This window comes from Rhopalosiphum padi, chromosome 4 (genome assembly GCF_020882245.1).
Source record: "Rhopalosiphum padi isolate XX-2018 chromosome 4, ASM2088224v1, whole genome shotgun sequence".
NCBI lineage: Eukaryota > Metazoa > Arthropoda > Insecta > Hemiptera > Aphididae > Rhopalosiphum > Rhopalosiphum padi.
In genome coordinates, this window is record NC_083600.1 from 17,304,844 (window position 1) to 17,327,839 (window position 22,996).

Here is a 22,996-nt window from a genome sequence, read left to right on the forward strand (position 1 = left end):
ATCAAAATACATTTGAATACATATAACCACATAGCCAATCAGAATATTCTATCGACTAAAATTTTAAAGTAAAATACAAAATTTAGCAGAGAAAGCATTAACATCAGTCATGTCGTTCAGGATATCATTCGATCGGAGGTCTTATCGTACTTATTGGTGGTAAAAACCTAACCATCTCATGAACCACCCACTATAAGCCCTTCTCAACAAAGGAACGCCGAACGGTATACGACTCAAATCAACTACTAAGATGGTTTCGATTGAGCAAAAATACATAAACACGGACGAGGGCCCCCTTCTACAACGAAGCCCTGCGACAAAACGAGTTGAGAAGTAGGGTGTTTTTGCGCTACGCCAGACGCCAAAAATACGCGCAATCACAATAATAATATTTATATCGTTTCGGAATAACTCAACGTACTTCCTCGCGTCTCATGACCTCCATCTGGAGTTTCTTATGGAAATCCTCGCACTCCTCCTTATACCTCTCCATCTCCTCCTTGGTCTGACGCATTTTCTTCTTCAGCACGTCCAACAGCGAACCCTGCTGTATGGTAGTCATGATGACTTCGCGGCGAAGAGACGAAACTAGACGACCAGAAAACCGCGCACTAACGCCGCCGCCCTAGCGTGCCCGACGGGAAGAAACGGGAAGACGAGAAACAACAGCGTCGCCGGACACGTAAACGACTACAACGGTTTCGGGTGGGTCGGAAAGACGACGAGGGCGTTTTCGTAGTTCGGAAAAATCGGAAGATCGGACGGCGGCAGCGGTAAGCCGGCACGCGTTATTGTCGCGGTAACGGACAGAGAAGGACACACAGCACACACAAAACACGAACACACACGCAAACGCACACTGAGTCACTGACACTGGGCACAACCACTGCGGACGGTGACGACGACCGCTAATATTTTTACGTTGGTTACGTGCAACGTTCGGTTACGGGGACGCACTGCAGAAGCCACACACACACACACACACACACGGGTACGGGAACACTCGTTTGCGGCAGGCTAACGGCTAACCAGTAACCAACCAAACCGTGTACGATAATAATATTATAATATATATATATATATATATAATATTATATATAATAATAATATGGTATTTACGATAATAATAATAATAATAATACCTACGACGACGGTTCGTCGGACGAATACAATACTCGCGCACAGTGCACACACACGTACGCGGGTCATGCGCGCGCCCCGCCCCGCCCTGCCCGATGGTGAGTCGTGGCGGCGGCGTATCGTCGGGGCGGTGGCCTTGCGGGCGACGTTGCCGGTTTTCGACGCGTCGTCTAGTCAGGGCGGCGGAAATTTCGTTCGTATTTGGCGTCGACCGAGACCGGCAGGCCGGCCGGCGCAAAAATATCTCAAACTGGTTCCGCCGCGGACGGGCGACCGTCGCACGTCCGCAGAAATCTCGTCCCGGGCGGCTTTTCCTCAAACGCGCGGTCGCGCGTCGCACCCCCCCCGCCGCCTCTACACGGGTACAAAAGTCGCGCGGACTGGCACCGCGCACTCCGTTGCCACCGTCTGTTATGAATGTTATGAATTTGCGATGACTCCGAACTCGTCTCATTGAAACGATCGACCGGACCATAATATTACAATGTCTTCTATCGTCGGTTATTATTATTATTATTATTGTTATTATGCACAAGGGTCGTGTGCCACTGACACGCACGACAAGTGTTCGCCAAATAAGGGGCGGCGGTGTGTATAGACTCTGCTCTCAATCGTATAATACGTTCTCTCTTCTCCTTTCGCAACACCAGTGTCATGACGTTCCGCGTAATCCGACGATGTTTCGCCTTTTACGTACACACACCTCGTGTCTACCGATGACAACTGCACTCGAAATGTGACCAACGAGTTATCGTGACTGTGGGAGAGCAGGGGAGGTACACGACTTTGAAGTTCGGTCAAACGAAAATGAACTGTATTAAAAAAATGTTTAATAGGGACACCGAGAAAAATTTGCTAAAAATGATACATGACCCCATCATGTTATCGTCCACAGTAAGAGCCATTGCAATTCACACGAAGTGCAAACCCATCACGTTATTATATTCTATGAGTGCGCTTATATACGCGTGAATAACATATGTACCACGAGTGTATACAACAAGACGATTTATATACATTAATCATTACTATGTGTATTCATGAATACAGATTTTAATCAAGGGACTTGAAAGAATTCAAACTGTTTAAATCTGACGGTTTTGCAGTTTGCACGATCACGAAAAACTCTTACCTGGCGTATTATAAATTAAAATGAATGTAAGACAAAAATTCAACTGTTTTACCACACATTAATCATATTAAATTCCTAAATTCTTCTACTATCTAAAAGGCTTAACAAAATATGTGCACATATTAATCATTATATCTTTCATAATAATTGTATTCGAAAGCTTATTGTACTATACTATATACATACGCATCACTCATACATAATATTATATCACCATTCACCACTAAACCGTCGTATTGAACAACACTTACAAACATTAACATAATCATAATACATAGTTAATGTTTTTATATCGTACATAAACAAACAAGCGCAAACGTGCAAATTCCAAAGTGCGATTTATTCCGACATTCATTTTTTAGATATAAAGATTATTTCGAACTATGAAAAATAAATAATATGTTATAATAATATAATAAATTACATATGAAAAATTATTACACTGGTCAATTTATTTAGTAAACTACACTATATTATACAGACGTACAGTGTTGTTTTTGTGTATAGACTATTCTAGTTATTAGTTTTCACTACTAAAAGAATTGACATTTTTATAATAATAATTAGACTTAATATTATATCCTGCAGTCGGTATAAAAAGTGAGTTAATGAAAAAACGCTACTTGTTATAGTTATATTACACTTCAATGCTATATAGGTACATAACAATTATTGATGATACGATGTTTTTACGAGCTGTGTATAAGTGCATGAGTTAAAAAAAATTTTTTTTTACAAATCCACACGCATTTTCGAGCTTTATCTATACGCCTATATTTGACCGGTCACGCGGTTTTGTTTTCGATTGGCCACACCTACTACTATACTAGGTACCTATTATAGGCAGTGCCGTAACTCCCCTTGAAACGATTTCAATTCGACCGAGAAAGAGAACCATAAAACACGAAAAAAAAAGCCACATAAATCAATACACGTGTAACCGGTGAATAGTTAAACAGTGAAATACCTAATGCGAACGTGCGACCAACTGACTACACCGTATTATAATATGAATTACAATTTACATTATTATGTGCGGACAGCCACCCGTTTTTCTAGAGTCCTTACAAATATAATATGATGTACAAATAATAATACACCTAGGTTATGACTTAATATGGTCAGGTACCGAAGTATTGTGATAGGTTGTAGTGGTTGTACATATTATAGTAAACGAGTCGTGCGCAGAGCACTTATACGTGAAAAAAATTTATCGAAAACCACTCATTATCTCCGTCGCCTGGTTATCAATGTCGCGGAATATTTTAGTGCGAGACCGCATATTTCGGCATAGAATATATTATTGTGTTCTGTGATTTTGTCGATCGCCGATATCAGTGGCGTAATATTATGACGTCTCGATGGGTGGGAGAGGGAAAAGGCACAGTGCAAAAACGCTCTAAGTAAACGCTTTCATCACAATATGATGATCAAGACGACTATGTACTCAAACTGTTGTCTGTTGATTATACAAGTTTGTCAACACGTAACAACCTATTTATGAACTCTGATCGTTGGAAGGGCGGGGGGGAAATCGACGTCCACAGACACCCTCGACCCCGGAATTACGCCACGGCCGGCGGACTTGTTGAATGCTGTACAAACGGCATGACGATTTATCGCGCATTGAAATTCGTTATAATAATAATATCATTACGCAATGCGCCTACACATGTGCCAACAACGAAAACGATGATGACGGCGCGCAATGTCAATCGTGATATTATAAATAATACAACGACCGTCATTATAGTTCAACCGATATCAGTATAATAACTATTAAAATATAGGGCTGTGACGACTGTAACAATTATTATCATTATAACGGATATAATAGCGCCCGCCGCGGTGGCGTCCGCGTCGTAGAACTGTATTATAGTGTATAATAACAATATCGGAAAGAACGCGAAGGTTGACGGCGCGACGGCACCAGCTGGCCGGACGAACAGTCAGTCCGCCGGAATGCGGTGTGGGATCTGCAGCAACAGCAGCAGTTGGGATAGTTGGCACCGCGCCTACAATTTAATTATACGTTTAAATCGTCGGCGACTGCGAACCAGTGGTGGTTAAAGGTCGAAAACTGTGTAGCGCGTCGTATATGACATGCGACGGTGCGTGGCACCGAAAAACGGAATCGAAAAAAATCGAATTGCGGCGCGGTCGAAAGGGTTCCTGCGTGGCGAGAGTACGACACGCACGGCGTTAGTGGAGTGGGAGGGCAGAGCCCGGGAGGACGGTCGGGAATCGGGGAATCGGACGGACCGAATAACCGGCGTAGCGGCGTAACGTTGAGAACCCGCGGTGGTTCCACGTCGGCGATGTGCGGGGAGATGGTCCGTCGACGGTGGCGGCGGCGGTAGTCGGCGGTCGACGGACAGTCAGCTGCTACAAATAGAGTGTCGGCCTCGGCCGCCGCCGCCGCCGTCGCCACCGCCACCGACTTACCCGTCGCAGTTGCGGCTTGAGCACGTTGTGCAGTTCGTTCCTGATGATGCTGAACTTCATGCCCGTTTCCGTGCTGAATACGGAACTGGAAAGCGCCAGTCCGGGATAGTCGGGGCACCGTCGTCGCTGTCGTCGTTTCTCTCGTTCGGCGATCACCTCGGCGCTCTCGCTGGGACACCGGAGTTTGGCCAGCAGTTCGGTGTCGTCGGCGGCGCCGCTTCCTCCGGCGACCGGTCCGCAGTCTTCCACTCCGTCACCGGATTCCCGTACTCGGCATTCCTGCTGCGGCTGTGGCCCCGTCACCGGTAACCTCTGCGTCGGCGGCTGTGGCTGATCCGTCACCGGCGATTTTGGAGGCGGAAGTGACGGCGGCGGCGACGATGGAGTCTGTGGCGGTAGCAATCGCGGCGGCAGTGGCTGTGGCAATGGCAATCTGGGTGATGGTAGCAATCGAGGCGGCGGCGGTCTGTAAGGGACGGCAGTGGCCGTCGAACCGGCCGCCGTTTCGGCTCCGACCACGACACGTTGCTGTAGGTCGGGCGACAACTGCGGCCGCCTAGGTGCCCGAGGGCCTCTGTGCGGACGCCTGTCGCCCGGCCGCCTATCGCGTCCACCGCGGATATCCATCCGTGTGGTCGTCGGTCGTCCACAACGTGCCGGGCGGCGGCGGCGGCGTCGACGTAGTCAACAGGAACAGCGGTGCCAGCAGCAGCGCTCTCACACGGCCGACGGAGCGTCGTGTACAGCGAACGGCAGCAGTGAACGCGCAGGAAATGCACGCGCACGACGCCGCTACGGTTCCGTGTCGTTTTGTTGGCTGGTGTACAGAAACGTAAAACGACGCACAAGACGACGGGCGGGCGGTACCACCGTCTGGCCCGCCGTGCGTGTTGATCTCGTCGTCTTTTCCCTCTCTCCCGAACAGCGCTGCCGCCGCGAACGATGTATAAGTGTATAACACGACCGTGTTGTCTTGCTCTAGTCGCGCGTTAATTAAATGAATTAATAAATCGACCACCGTTGTACCGTTCGCAATTATTGTGATTATTATTAATATTAATGCTGTCGTATCTGTTGACCGCTGTTGCGATATACAATAAAATTACGGTATATTATAATATGAATATACACAGTGTGCAGTGTTGTGTTCACGCACGTATCATGAATGTGTCATTCATAGGTGTCCTCTTGAACGCGACCACGTAATAATGATCATTATGATATTGTCATCACTTCGGGTGACCGGATCGGATTCTCAGGGATCACGATACGCAATATTGATATATTTTTAATGAATTGATCCGCTTTGGTTACTGATGATGTTGATGAATGTAGGTACCTACACGAAACCACCGCACCGTGTCGTTGATCTATTATAGCGAGAGAGAGAGAGAGAGAGAGCAACCGTAACCCGATAACGCCACGTGCCTATTACTGGCAAACGATAGATCATTCGGCGAGCGTTTAATTATAATATTATAGTTGGCAGGCTTCGACGTTCAGCGGCACGAGATAGTAATATCAAGTGCCGTATTGGAGTAATCAAATAATAAAAAATATAATACTTATATTAACTGTACAAATGTATTTAAAAAAACCATAAACCGTCGTGCCGGCAATCAAACAGTCTTGACGGTTGAGAATTTGAGATAGGTACCGTTCAGTTGGAATTTCGATTTTAAAGTCGGAAACGCTCATAAAATATAATAATCATATTATATTATGTAGATACTATGTTATTGTTATTTTGTTATTGCATTGGATCGTGTTACGTTCATAAACTATTTTGTTATTTCGATTAGATTAAATAATTGTATACACTAAAATTGTGTAATTATCTGAAGGTCAAATGCACGCAATTTCTTAATATTAAATATTTCAACCGAACATAATCAATTTTTATAATAAAAACAGTATAGGTATACTATTAGAGTATCTATCAAATCAAAATTTTTACCTTTTTATTTCCATGCAAATGTATATTTTTAACATTATATGCATTTGTATACGAAATGCCTACCTGCATAGGTAATTGTTTTTAATACAAAATAAAACAATATTAACATTACCAAGTTTTTTATATAATATATTATACCAACGTACTTTATCAATATCTTGTTGAATGATAATTTATACCGATTATAAGCCACTGACAAACGAATATTAAGAAGTATGAAGTAACAACTTATTATTCTAAAATATTTTGATTCAAATCTGAGATTAAAGTTTAAACATGGAAAACATTTTTTTGAAAAACTAAAACTAAAATATCCGATTATAACTTAATGTCACCCGCATTATTATAAATCAAATTATTTAAAAAAAATAATATTGTTATTGTTTGTAATAATGTCTGTAAATGATAAATTAGTGATTACCTATTTAAAAGTTATAGTGGGAGATTTCTCCTTGCTCCTGATCTGTGATGATAATAATGTGGCTGTATGACGTATGTACTATGTAATATCAGTATATAGACTATTAATTGTGCATACTTAATCATAATTGTCGAAGCTAATTGTTTACAAAGTTTCTTTTAATAAAAAAAAAAAAAAAAAAAAAAATTGTGCATACAATTATAAAAACTAAAAATAATAGTACAATAATTGAATATTATATTATCATGGACTGAGGTGATGACTGGTGAGCGATAAGCGAGACGAGAATCTAATAACAGTCATTGTACATTCCGTATCCGTATTCACGTCATAATTTGTATACAAATATAAGCAGTGTATGACTTATCAAAAAACTGTGTCATTTCATGCTATAGCTGCATACCTACAATAATATATTATGTTATATGTTGTACATCCGTATATTATATAATATATAGTTTATAGGTGAATAGATTTAATGCTATGGGAAAGATATTTTGAATCTAGGAAAAAAAGCCTCTAGCAACATTATATATTTAGTAGAGACGAGGCTTTTTTTCCCGGAATTTTTTTTCCGATTACCGATATTTTTTCTATATTTAATGTTCATAGTCGTATAGCTCACTAAAATTTAATATATTTAATTTAGTTTAAATATTGTAAATTATTGTCTAAAAAAAGTACTTATTTTATGATAATAGTGTTTAGTGTACAAATTAAAGAAATTACTATAAAGAGAATGGTTATTAATTATTATTTATTACTTTATAAATAGTTTTTGCCAATAATTAACTAAAGCGATACAATTTAACACTTATAAACGTAAATATTCACTGAAAAATTAAAATGATAAAATATGTACAAAAATTGAATTACGAGTATTATATTATTTTGAGTAGACTCAGAAATCTAAATGTCCATTGTCAACAAGATATTGAAAACAGATAAGTATCTAAATAATTTTAATTAAGAAGGTATCTTATGACTTTATATGTAAAATTTTGTTATGTATAATAGAAGTATAGTATAATAAATGCAAAATTTGATAGTAAATTCGTTTTCAAATAAGTAATAACCAAAATTCTGCAGTATGACAAACAAAAATAACTGTATTAAGCTATCTACATTTATTACGTTATTCTATTCAATAATAATTAATAGTTAAGTACTTAAGTGTTATCGACTACAGATATAATATATGTACACATTACAACTTATACTTTATTTGTAGCAATGTTTAAAACTATTTTTGTATTTAAGATAATTAAATAGTTTCTAAAGTATAATAACTTAGTTAAATTATAAGTTGGTGGATTAATATACCTACTAAAGACCGAAATATGTTATACACAATAGACACCTATAAAAAATTATACCTACTTATATTATAAATATTTTCATATCATCATATCATTACTTTATTATTTATCTATGTTTCTAATAATTATGTATTAAACTTTAATAACAGTGTTTTTTTCTGAAATTGTTAAAAAAAAACTATTACTTAAACTTTTATATCTATTCTTAAAATATTTAATTAGAAATAAATTTAAATATAACGTTTTAGATTTTTAAAATAACTAGTTAAGTTTCTCAATAATAGAATGAAAAATACAACCGATTAAAATACTCGGTTAAGACAGTTAGGTAATATTCCTATTACCTACCTATTTTATTAGGAATTTAGAATTTATATAATCTGTAAATATTTTTATTTTACAATTAAAACAAACTATGTTTCTATAAAATAAATTAAACAAATTAGTTAAACTTAAAAAGGTTAAAGATTCGAGAAAAGGAACCATTCAATGATGGAGCTTTGTAGGTTAGGTACTAACCTAACCTTTCTTACAAATACTACTATAGTACCGTACTATAACAAAATATAAATAAGGTAACTAGTTAAATTATAAGTTACCGACAAAAGAGACTTTAAATTTAATGTTTTACTTCCTAAGTAATTAGTGTCCAGCTTTACATACTATTAATCATTAATGAATACACTATGATTATACAACAATTCATTAGTTAATAATCGTCAAAATATAGATAGATGTTTTTGCTGTCCTCAAAGATAAAAATACATGAGATTATTATATTCATTATTTATTAGTTGTTACTGTTCACTGTTCAGTCATATGAAAGATATAATCGTAAAGGCAATAGATGTATGACATTAAAAAGAAAAATTGTATATCATATATTTAACGTTATAATTAAATATGATGAAAAGCCAACCAATGAGACGTATAGTGCTAATTAATAATTATGTGTGTTCATTGTCAAAACGGCGAACGAGTTCAGTACATCCACTATATATAATACCTACAATCTACATATAAAATGTATCGTGTAAACAGTAAAATTACATTCATTATATTTCACTATTTCAGTAATATATTTTATCTGTATTCAATTTTTGTTTATTCAATTTATGAATATATTATAATTTATAAGTTATTATTGTTTATTAATTTATTATGGTTAATAACGTAAGACCAATAAATAATGATTATTATTATAATACAACTTATCGGTTAAGTTAGTAAAATGTATTGCGTCTTTGTTATTATTCAGGCGCCTACTCATCAAAATAATTTACTCGTATATTTATTTTTATACTTATTTTTTGGGGTTGTTTTCTCTTGGTGACAAAATGTAAAAAAATATATATATACCTTATCAACGTATCTCTGTAGTATACAATAAGATCACATTGAAATATACTAAATTATATGAATTCAATCAATTTGTTATTAATTATTATATACTTATTAAAAGAAAATTATACGAATTTTAAGTTTCAATATCACGTAGGAATGTAGGATCTAATGCAAGCTATTATGACATGATATATAAATATATAATATGGGTACTATAATTCATTAATTCATTACATAAACAGATAAACTTATGAGAATCGATCCTTATTTGGAAAAGCTAGTTAATAGTTATGTCGACACTGAAATAATGAGTACAATATAATTTGTGACGTGTGCTACTTATGAAAAAAGGGTTAATATATTTTTAACTTGTATTGAAACTTGTTTTTGTTTATTAGCATTATTAAAATTAACCCAATAAAATTATTGTTTCTTAATTTATAAATATAGTTTAATTTTAATGTAAGCTTATATAGTTGAAAGTTCAGTCATTTTAAATTCCTATTTCCTAACCCTATAGATAAAATTATATTTTTCTCTATAGAGTATAGACTATAGTAGTTAATACATAATTTTCTATTTACAGGATTCCACTAGTATTTTACCATAAGACATTTCATATTACAAATAGGATAAAAATAGATTTTTTTTAAATTTAAGATCTGTAATATACATATTTTAATATTTGGCAACATATAGCCTATATAATATACTTATACACATATTATATTATATATAACTTCAGTGTAGTGTATAAATATTGACTAAACAAAATTAAGTAGACAAAGTAGTCTAGAGTTCTAGACTGATATCAATTTGAACACAATACACCATACAAAACAGAAAATATACATCAATTTTTCTAAATGGCATTTAAAATTTTGATTCACTTTAAAATAACTTAAAATTTATTATTTTAGTTTGAAATATGCTATTATCTAACACAATTTAAAAATATATATTTTCTATTTTTTTTTTTATTATTATTTAAAAAGGTTACAGGCTTCAACTGCTAAGGTTATTAGCCAACATTTTCTACTTTTATTTTAAAATTATTCGAGTTGCTATAGGAAATTTCAATAAAAATAGGACAGTAATGTAATAAGTAATATTTATTGTATATTTGTATAAAATGTATTGTATACTTAAAAACTAATAATAAGCAAAGTTTGAGAAGAAATTATTATTATTCACATGTTTAGATAATGACGTAATATGTATATATATGTGTTATAAGGATACCATAATTTATTTGAGTCCCTTTAATTTTACAATGTAGGTGCTATGCATAGAATAGATAAAAACAAATGTATAATTATCTAGCAAACTTAAAATTATTATTATTAAATTATTAATTTATATGAAGAATGAGAAAATGCTTTCTAATTAAATTTCGAAATGATATAACATATAAATGTCTCGTCTAACTATTTTTTTCAAAATGCTATAAATTTTACATTTTTGATAGGCGCATAGGTAAATAGTGAATACTGATATTAACACTTGGATAATAAATTTTAAAAAGTGTAATTATTAACCACAAATCAATTTCTAAATATAACTCACGTTAATTGTTACACTTTACTCTGCAGGGTGTAGAATGTGAAGCATTATTGTTTTAAAAATAAAAGTGAGATGACAATTTGAAAAAATATTTTATGTTGTCCTGGTTTACTCAATATTTTTCTGAGAACGATAAATTTAATATTTTTTTCTAATTATATATTTTTCACGCTTATATAGTGATATAGTAATGTTTTTCTATTAGTTTTAATACCTTACCTAATCAAGAGTTTTTATTAAAATACAAAGGATCACAAATAGTTTTTACCACTGCGTTAAAGTCATTACTCAAAAATAAATAACAATTTTTTTTATAAAATAATGAATTTTGGATATTATTTTATAATCAGTTTTAATTCAAAAAATGGCTTAAGAATTAATTGAGTTACTTTTTTCAACTAAATTGATAAAATAAAAAATATAAAAAAATAGGGTTTTGTAATTTCTTTAAAATGTTAAGAAAAGTATCTACTATTAATATTTAATTATATGTATCACCTTTTAAATTATAATAAATGTGTAATACATTTTTTATAATATTTTTTAGTATCAATAATTGAACAATAAACATAGTTTTTACATATGTTGTTTTATAAATAATAGCTCTTTTTAATACCAACAATAATATCGTTACTTTATGGAGTATTGGGTTACATTAAAGTGAGCCCGGAGACATCTGTTATTTATGCGAATCGTGCGTCGGTCCGTATTTGGCACAGTGTAACATAAATACCAGTTCTATTCTTGAACCACGCGGAGGGCCTCTAATTTTAGAATAGTCTAAGTCTGACTGGTCTTTGCACACTGCGCTAACAGTTTTTAAGATCAATAAATGTTCTTTTTTATAATATTTTTTATAAAAATAATTTTTAGTGTTATCAATATTATTTAGGCGAGAAATCTATTATTACAACTAAATCGTTAGTTGAATAATATTATAATTTACCTCTTAATGAAATATATATTTTGTCCAGTGGCAGAGTAAATATTAAAAAAAATTATACTTTGGGCAGTTATCCAAATGTATTATTATAATAATCCCTGAAGAAAGAATATAGATTACGGCAAAGCGCAGGCACAACTATAAACCATAAATAGGAATTATTTTTGCTGCTATCAAATTTTATGTTCGAAAGTGCTCACACGTATGGCTTATAAGAATTTATCTGGCCGGAAATATTTATGACGCATAATATTGTACAATGAACGTGACTATTTGATATATTATATATATATATACCAACCTAATATTGCGTAATATTTCTGCTAACTAATAACAAATTAATTATTAAAAATAAAAGTACCTAGTGCGAATTGAAAGAGAATTACATATCATAGAACCTGATGAAAAACGTGACAAAAATTTGAAGTCTAAGTGTACTGGCGTACTGTCAATATTAAATTTCAATTCTGAGATAGTAATGTACTACGTGGTTATAATTGATTAATAAACACAGTTTTTTAATTTTATGTCTGAAAGTATAGATTTAATAAATTATATAAGTACTAAAAATGTTATACATATAGGTACTTGAATATTTACAAATGTCAAATAATATTATGTGTTTATAATAAATAAACTATGGGTTATTAGGTTATTAAGATATTTATTTTTTATGTTTGTTGTATATATATATATATATATATATAATATACCTATATATTTAATGTAAAACTGGAAAAATATTTTAATGGTTGTCTGCATCATTGATGACGGTATTCGATAAAACGCATACCTACCAACGATTTACAAATTTTGTTGGTATGTGACAATAGAACCCAGAACCAGAATGTTGTTTAGTCGCTCTTTGTCGCTGTATGTATTTTGTACACGGATTATAAAATATACTTTACGCAGGTATACATAATATTTTTCTTATTTTAACTATATGGAATATTATTGTAAAAATCCTATAGTACCTATGTATTTTATTAATTCGATACACTGTCCACTTAATGAATAAATCTGTTTAAAGTTAAGTAATAAATAAATCCATTGTGGTATTGTAGTGACATAATGTTAAAACAATAAGTATACAATTCGTACGCATTTAAGTCATAATATTATTATTATTATTAACTAAATGAACCAATGTCTTTGTGTTGAGGTCAGCATATTTTAAGCAATTTTTACAAACCGTGTAGTAAGAACTGGAATTTTATTCAAAATGAAATATTATAAAATAGGTTAATTTTTTATTGGTGATTTTTTTTTAAATTATAAGAGGTAATAACTTGTAGAAACTATAAAAAGAAATTTTCAAATTATAAGAAATACGAAGTGAAGAAATAACCCTTCAGTTATTTGGTATAGTATTAAAAAAACGTGGTAAGAGAATTATATCTTAAGCTGATTCAATAGTTTTATGTTAAGAAATAAATGTTCCTTGATCAAGTACATAATTAAATAATGATAAAATATTTCCTAGAAATTAAATTTAGTCCTAAAATGCATCATGCATAGAAGATATAAGTTGATTTTAATGATACAATAATAAAATAATAATTAAAATATACTCACATTTTGCAAAGCCTTGTCCTTCTCTTCAAGTTTGGCGCTAACTTGCATAAGCTGTTCCTGAGTTTGGTCGAGCTCATTTTCAATTGTTTGAATCTTTTTTTGTAAGGCTCTTGCCTCTTCTTCTGCCTTTTCAGCTCTTAAATTAGCATCTCGAGCTTGTTGTTCGCATAATAAGGCCCTGTCCATGGCATTGTCCTTCTCCAGCTTCATCGCCTGCATTTTCTTCTTGATGGCGTCCATTTTGGATGTTTTTTTTAGGCGACTGAAATTTCAAATAATGATTAATTAAAGCTGGATAATACTTTAAAATGTTTTTATAGGTATTTTACATAAATAAATTATACAGAGAGTAAAAGTAGAAACTAGAAGTATTTTTTTTTATAGATTCTAAAAATACTTTTACAATTTTGACCCTATAAATTGTATGAATTATAGATATTAATACAAAATAATATGTATTAAGTTATTATCAACAATAGATTTTTGATTAAAGTATGGAAAAAAATTAAATTATTTTTCAGTTGATGAAAAAAAAACTCTAAAATGTATATAATAAAAATATCCTTACCTAGTTACAAAATATAATAATAATTACACAAAAACGATATTAACTTAACACCCGTAAGCACACGCGTTAGCACTGAACTTGCGTCGACTAGCAACCAGACATGTAGTAGTAGACCCCCGGTACTGTTTTGTGACAAAGTGGGGGAAATAATGAAGACGATCAGCTTTCTTTTGGCCTCAACAAACAGTAGTAGGGAGAGGGACAGGCTTCTGTCTATTTTTGGGATGTCCTAAAATCTCACTCGGAGACACAAATTATTTATTACTCCAGACCTGGATGACATAATACCATATCCATATGGGTATGTATGACATACTTAAATAGAAAATTGCATTGCTCATGTCATACATAAATAGTTATTAATGAATATTCACGTTGATTAAAATAAATGACATAATTTTTTATTTAATTTTAATAGTATTAATATACCAACTATATTCTATTATTGTTGTTAGATTTTGTTATTTATTCACTTAATAAGTATTAAATAAAAAAAAATATATTGGAAGTAAATGAATATATAATATTATTTTAAGTCACGTATGTAGACAAGAATTTGTGGTTGAAGAAAAACAAAGAGCTAAGCAGATTCGTATACGTATACGGTTTAGATTTTTCCACTCCCGTATATATTATTATTATTTCATGTAATGTTAAGAATCGTTTCAAAACCACATTTACGTGGTTTAGTTTTATGGATTTTAATAATATGAAATTATTGAATCCAAAATAAAACGGTTATTTGAGGACTTGAGGTCAAATGAGTTTATTCCTGATACACTATTAAACGGAAACTAAATCAGTCGGAATTGTTTATTAAGTACCTACGTATGTTACAACTTATAAATTATAATGTTACTATATTCCATATTTAGGAGGTCTAAATATGTATTTATTTGTTATTTTAGTCAGTACTGAATTTAAGTTTTGATATTTAGTTAAAATGTAATAAAAAAAACTTCTTATTTTTTTAACAAACAGTTTAAGGATTCTACGTCCTTGGTTATACTATATATATTTTCTCCCAGCTGATACTTAGTATATTATGGTACCTGTAAATAATTTCATGAATTTTATTATATTGAAGAAATATTCTAAATTTTGGACTTGTGTAGTACTATAGTATTTAGAGTGATATCGATAAAAATATAAAATTTCAAAATATTTTATATCCTGCAAAGCGCAAACTACAATTGTATACAGCAGTGTGACTAGTGTGAGTATATAAGTAGACAAGTAGTAATACGTTATTAATAAATCATTCCATATATAGTCATAAAATGTATGTATTACAACAAAAACGACATGCGTGTTACATTAAATTCGTTTAATAGACAGTTGGCCGGTATTATTATAATATAAATATATTTTGAATTATAAGTATACAACTATTGGTATCTATTTTTATAGTATTTAAAACATCTTTATAGTTAGCACCTTTACACACATTTTCTGATCGGAACGGTTTCGTAAAAAATCATATGAAAAAGTCAATAAACATAAATTGTTAACATTTAATTTATATAAGTATACTATCTTGTTATAATCGTTTACTTAACTGCAGTAAAATTTAAATACAATATAATATTAGTTAAAAATTTAACAATGAAATTAATAAAATGAATTATGTTGCAATTCATAATGTTGTTTTTGTCATTACCTATATATCACAAATTAATTTAATCCATGATATTTTATTGTTAAGAACTACGTGTTACAGACAATGGGAATTAAATTATTGATATAACAAATAATCCTATCATATTTGAATTGTGATATTGTAATTCAAATTATGTATTATGTAATAGCATTTTACTTACCTATTAAAGATTATATTTACATAATAAATAACATCTATATAGGTAACTTAATCAATTTAAATTACAGCTTTGGATATTTTCGAGACATATTTTAACAAACCACTCAATTTCAAAATTTGGTAAAAAATTAATTATTTTTTATGTTTAATAATTATAACTTTTTTATATAATAATTATAAGATCATCGGTCAATAATAAACAGGTTGTATCATATATTATATTATTATTATATAAAAATTAATATTGCTTTCTTTAACCTTTATAGACTTAAAAAAATAATGACAGTTTTCAATATAAAAGTTATAGACTCTTAAAAATAAGATTCATTGAGACTCGGTGAGGGTTTGTAGCTTCGTTTTTCAACCCATATAAGTTGATAGAGGGTGGCTCTCGTATGAATTTTTTTTTGACGAAAATCAAATTTTTTTTGGTTTGTATGTTGGGTCACAATTGTCAATTGGTTATAAATAATAAAATAATTAAGTGTTATAATTGGATATAATTTTCTGTATTGTATTACATTATCTCATTTAGCCTAATACAACTAATATGTATTAGTATTATAAATCATAATATATATAATTTAAAAGTAGGACATAATTTTAATGCGTCTTATATGATAATTGTAGGTATATTGTATAATTTGTATATAATATATATCATTTAAAGAATTATTTATTCATTAGAGTATTACAGAATAAGAGGTACAGAATATTGTATACAAGTATATTTAGTATATACATATAATATTATAAATAATCAATTATTATAATTGTATATGTGTATGTAAAGTTCGTATGACAAGTTAGAGCAGCACAAAATGAACATAAATAAATGAATATCAAAGTAAATAGATACGTTCATTTCTAAAAAAATTAAATTTGTTTATTAAAAACTAATGAAAATTACGCATAAAATTATTTTGAGAAATTTAATTTATAAACAAAAATAATAAAAAAAACTAACTAGAATTTTTTGTAGTTGTACAATATTGTACCACTGTAGCAGTTTTAACGACTATATATTTATATCTCTTGAACAATACTTGATATGTAGGCTTATATAGTAACTTAGATGGATATCATGCATGTCGCAGTCATTTTTCATCAGAATTTACGAACAGCTAGACAATATTATTACAGTATATTGATTATAAATACTAGTAATGTATACTATATAATATGATGTGTAAGTACAGTGTATGGACTACGGACTACCAAAAACCAAAAATGAAATAAATAGTAACAAGTAAGTATTAAATAGGTAGTTTAAGTGATAATAATTATAATAATATGTAACACACCTACTACCTACCTGGATTACTTACCTATACAAATTTTTGATTTTAAAGAATATTATTTTCTGATTTACAACACGATAATTCAAATTGATTTTTTTTAAACAGGTTTTTCTCAAATTTATTTCCAATAGATTTTGTTACTTATATCAGTTATATCATTGAATAAACAATACTAATATTATAGGTATTGTTTAAAATTTAAAATTTAAACTTTAAATATCTAGTTGATTAAGTGTTGGTTAAACTATTTAACTATACCTACCAATATTATTCAATCAATACTTGCATATTTTTGAAATGTTTTAAAAAATTCTAAAAATGTCATTCTTAACCATGTAGAATTTAATTTAATTATATTATTTTATACTAGTTTATTAAAAATTTTGTTGAAAACATAGGTATTTAAGATGAAAAACACTTATATTGCTCTTTGTTCATAAACACATATTAGTTTATATAGAATAAATAAATACTTTTATTTATTTTTTATAGTACTATTCGTTATTATACTTATTTATTTATAATACAAAATAGAACTAGAACAAAAGGCATATTTACGTATAATTATACTTGTTTTGTATATTTTATTTTATTTTTGACTTATTGTTATTGTATAAATTATTATATTCTGTAATAAATTGCTTTACAATCGATTTAAATATATATATGTAACTCCTAGAAATTAGGAATGCCTAATCGTAAAATACTTACTAAAGAACAAAAGTAACTGATTATAATTTTTCTAAAAACTTCCATTCAATAAAAGTTATACCTAAAACCTAATAAAACAGTTTTGCGGTATTGATAATAATAATAAGCTAAGTAACACCTTGAAGGCTACTGTAATCATGAGTCATCGTATTGCCGGGTTTGATACCATAAATGGTTACGAAACTGCACATAATATTGTTGTTGGTTGTATACAACTATCACCAACCGGCGCATATGTTTACCGAGATTTGGATTCTCATCTGGCAACTGGAGCGACAGGTACATAATTTACGGTCTTTTTGACGTACGACCTATATATTTATTGATGTTTTTTTTCTTTACTAAAAGTATAAAAAAAAAATACTATAAGAAGGTTATTTTATTATGTCTTTTATATATTATGTGTTATGATGGCAAGTAGTGTAATTGTACCTATTACTGTAGTCTATAATGACTATTGACTATTGTGTATTATGTATACCAATTACCAGCTGTTCACAGACCACAACAATTTATTTATAAGAACATTCATGAAAAAAGTGATCACGTTTAATAACATTAATTGAGATGTAGTTACAATTGTTGAATAGCATATAAAAAATGTAAATATAATTAGATGTACTGATGTAGATAGGTACGTATTATAGATGCGAAACTTGGTTAGAATTTTAATCAAGTTTTTTACCATGCATTTTAGATATTAGGAGTAAAATAAGTACCTTTTGTAACTAATTTTATTTTTCTACAAGTGTTAGTCATTTTTCTAATTTTACGTGTGCGTCAAAAAATAATTTATTTTATATAAAAGTTTTCTAATTAAAATAGGACAAAGTTACATATAAATTGGAAATTCATAATAGATGAGTACAAGGATTTTTGAGGATTGTGATAAAATTATTTAAATTTAAAATGAATAACCGATAACTTCGAGTTGGATCCTAAATTTCAAAAATAGCATGAATTAGGTACCAATAGAGTATTTTATCAATTATAAAAGTTGGGTTTGGCCAATTATAGCATTAGGTACCTAATAGACATCAGATGGTGTTTGGTTTGAAAGCCTGCCAAAAATTGTATTTTTTGTTATGTATAGGTGACGATGACGGTCTAATGCAGTGGTTCCCAAACTTTTTTTTCTGCGGGCCCTTTTTTTGGACCCAATTTAGACACGGTGCCCTGCTGTGAATAACACGAAAGGCAGAACAAAAATAATACTCATTAATAACCAATTTTACGTAGACCACAGTACCCCTAGAGCACCGTGGTGCACAGTTTGGGAACCGCTGGTCTAATGTAAAATATTAGAAATATTATTCATTTGGCAATTTTTTTTTTTTTTGTTATCTTTATTTTGACATATAAAATTAGCTTATAAAAAGGTGACAACTGTTCTGTTACAATGTTATCAAGATATATTAAGATAAAATATTACCGTTGACCCGATTTGAATATTATCTAATAACACAGCGAACCCAACTCATGCTTAACCTAGTTAACCTAATAGTGATCAAATATCCCGGGACTCAACTCAAGCTTTCCCTTTAAAATTGTATTGTAAATAAAGCATTAAGTAATGAATATGAATACTATTTACTACTTACTAGTATTATAAAGAGTAGGTATAGGAACACGAAAATACGAGATTATAAAGATTAAATTATTCTTATATAATATTTTTAATACATATTATGATATGCAATATTCTGCAATACAATATATAACTTTATACTAATTTTTATACTAAGTGATACTATTTTATTAATAGTTGCAAGCATTGAATCAAACAGTAGTATAGGTGTAACTATAACCTATAACCTGTGGGGCAAGCAAGATGAGTATAGTGCACTCCTTACTTTTTATAACAGGGGTAAAGATATATTGCAGGTTTGCTTCTCATTCTGTCGATAGTTCTAACTCATATAATTACTTATCCGGCTATCAAGAATGTTAAAAATATATTTTTTTTAAACAAATTGATTTTAAAAAGTTATGCTCATTATAATATATGGATATAGAGTACTAATTTGATATTAAATTTTTACTAAATTTACAACTCTACAACACTTTAGGTGTCCGTGTTACCTTCATCCACACACCACACTATCTAGGTATATTTTTAGATCCAAGTAGGGGTAAAATATATTTATTTTATTTTGTCCTCATATACCCCCAAAAATTTGACTCAAAGTTAAGTTACTGTCATTACGAATTAATATCTTTACGTTAAAACAGATTAATATATTTTTACTAAGAAAAATAAATATTTGTATATATATATATATTCATGTAATATAAATAATATAACTATTAGGTATTATAACACAATTCAAAAGGCTTGTATCTAAAAGTAATAAAGATTGAAGAAAGAATAAATATTTTATTATCATGGTAAAATTTAAAAAAATAAAAATCAGTTTTAAAGTGTAGGAGATAAACAAATATTGAGAGTCTATAATAATATAATATAATAATGTCAAATGTGCGATGCTCGAATAAAAAATTGACAAACATTTGTGGGTCAATCTATTTTAATATTTAATTTAATTACCTATATTAACAATATTGTACAATGTACATTATACAGGCAACGTTGATAAGTTAAACACGTTTAATTTCAAATCACATTTCTAATTACCTAAATAGATACTCAGATTTGTTATGCCATACAAGAAAATATAAATGTCCATCAAAAATTGAAATTATGAAAACCATTATTTTTTAAAATTAGATTGATAAGCAGATTGCAGATTATTCTTTAAAAATTATATTATATTTAATTGGGAAATCAAACTATAGTAGGTAGTTCCTAAATTATTAAACTTATGTAATAACTAATAATGATACTATTGATAATCCGATTTTAAATATATGAGAACTATGTTTACAATTTAATAATAATTGTAGTAATTAATATATTAATTTATTAGTATTTTATAAACAACACAGTTAAGTACCCTGTAAGCTGCATTGGATGCAATGCTTATTTTTTCAATATTCTTAAATTCTGATCAAACTGATAAATGTGTTTAATTATTGATTTTACAATGATGTGTGTTTTTTTTTTGTCATCGCCTTTTGGAAAAGTAAAAATTATGCTTAACTTTAATGGTGATTGCTGGTAGCAAATTTGATTTAGTTGGTATTTTGAGAGGTAAACATTTTCCAGTAATTTTCTTTAATAATCAGTAGAGAAAAAAAATAAGGATAAAAAGGAATTATTACGCTTTTGAATCATCATTATTATCACAGATATATAAAATTATTTATTTATTTATTATATTTTGTTTATTTTATATATCTGTGATTATTATATATTATATGTAATTGTGGTGGCCACACTGTGGAGTAATGCTATTGAACAACAATGATAAGGACTAAGCATTTATTCTCGTTTTTTTCTAAAATTCAAAAGCACGGACTAAAACTAGTAAAATTCACTGTTTAGTCCGTGCTTAAAAGCCAAAGTCCGACCAAAATTTGGATTTATCTTTGCATAATTTAGTAAAATTTTTGCTGTATACATTGAGTTTATTCAACATTTACAACTTCTTACTAACTAGCTACTAGGTAAGATCTCAATTCATCATTGAAAAAAATTTACTTATATCAATAACTTAATTACCCTAATTTATAGTTAAAAATATTTTTTAGAGTTAGAATTCTAGGAAAAACTGAAATCGTGACTACTGACTGATCAGTTATCAGATCACTTGTTGTCTACTTGACTGTGTTTCGATTTTGTTATCACTTGATCGTGTTTAAACAGCCCTAAAAGTTAAGAATGGTAAATCTAGGACCTAGGTCTGTCATTTGTATTTTGAGAATTGTTCATAAATTATAATGATTCTAAAGTGTCATTTTGTAGTTTTGGCCTTTTAGTGCTGTTTGTACGTTGTTATTAGTGAAATACGGTGTATTTTTAACTGTGCTTTGATATACATTTAAAACTGCTGTCAATACACTCAATAGAATTGTATTATTTCGAAATCTATTTTAATTTACTAATTAAGGTTATTATCTATACATATTAAATGTTCAATTTATCCAGTTTATATTATATTATTATTTTTCATTTCAACTGTTACCTAATTGATTCGTACACTTTAGTTATAAATTTGTAATCATTTGTCATATAAATATCCAACAATTTTTAATTAAATTTAATCAAGAGCAATTACAAATATGTGATTTAAAAATATTTTAGTTTTACTAACATTATATTGTATTTTACTTTTTTGTTTTATCTATTATAGTATGAATGACAAATTAGAAAATGAAGAATCTATTGTATTGAAATTTGTTCAAGATTTTTTCGTAAGCTACGACATAAATCGTCATATCCTCCACACATTTTTTCCAGAAGATGGTACATTCATTGTGCTTGGCAACCGTATGTCTGGCCATTCAGCCATTCAACAAGCTATGTTAACAATGGCTACAACAACTCACCAACTATTCAGTATTGATATTGTAAGTCTTAACATGCCACTGCCAGAACAAGTATCTATGTATCAAGTACTATGCGCTGGTAATGTTGAGTTTGGAGGTGATGCACAAATACATGGATTTACTGCTACTCTTTTAGTATATTTTTTGAGGCCCAATGTTTTGAATGTCGTATCATTTAATGAACGATGCCAGTGGCCTAAATTGTCTTAATAGTTAATAAACAATTTTATAAAATACCAAAAAAGTGCAAACAAATGTTTTTTATTTCATACTCTAAATGACTATTTTGTTTTATCAAAAAAAAAA

General features: G+C 30.3%; 2 protein-coding genes across 28 annotated transcripts in view; one reads left to right on the forward strand and one right to left on the reverse strand.

Moving 5' to 3' along the window:
* LOC132928202 (tropomyosin Per a 7.0102) overlaps nucleotides 1-14,570 on the reverse strand; it is a 38,583-nt gene extending 24,013 nt beyond the window's left edge. For 7 of the 26 annotated variants that reach the window (XM_060992707.1, XM_060992702.1, XM_060992705.1 and 4 more), the window contains exons 1-2: nucleotides 14,411-14,570; nucleotides 13,843-14,104 (exon numbers count right to left, since the gene is read on the reverse strand). In XM_060992707.1, coding sequence (XP_060848690.1) covers nucleotides 13,843-14,082 — 240 coding nt within the window. In that variant the 5' untranslated portion in view covers nucleotides 14,083-14,104; nucleotides 14,411-14,570. Of the gene's footprint in view, nucleotides 1-421; nucleotides 986-4,717; nucleotides 5,718-13,842; nucleotides 14,105-14,410 lie in introns of those variants that run through there. The other 19 variants (XR_009662001.1, XR_009662000.1, XM_060992701.1 and 16 more) reach the window with 18 other exon arrangements.
* Nucleotides 14,571-21,611: 7,041 nt separating this feature from the next.
* LOC132928249 (uncharacterized) lies at nucleotides 21,612-22,934 on the forward strand. 2 transcript variants are annotated; one of them, XM_060992792.1, is made up of 2 exons: nucleotides 21,612-21,808; nucleotides 22,495-22,934. In XM_060992792.1, the coding sequence occupies exon 2, from the start codon at nucleotides 22,496-22,498 to the stop codon at nucleotides 22,898-22,900; it is 405 nt and encodes a 134-aa protein (XP_060848775.1). In that variant the 5' UTR covers nucleotides 21,612-21,808; nucleotide 22,495; the 3' UTR covers nucleotides 22,901-22,934. The 2 variants fall into 2 exon arrangements, with proteins under 2 accessions (XP_060848775.1, XP_060848776.1); XM_060992793.1 differs by lacking the exon at nucleotides 21,612-21,808 and adding an exon at nucleotides 21,967-22,251.
* Nucleotides 22,935-22,996: the final 62 nt, after the last annotated feature.

Bases quoted from the DNA above. Each gene is read 5' to 3' on its own strand.
- LOC132928249 (XM_060992792.1), top strand. From the start codon at position 22,496: ATGAATGACAAATTAGAAAATGAAGAATCTATTGTATTGAAATTTGTT.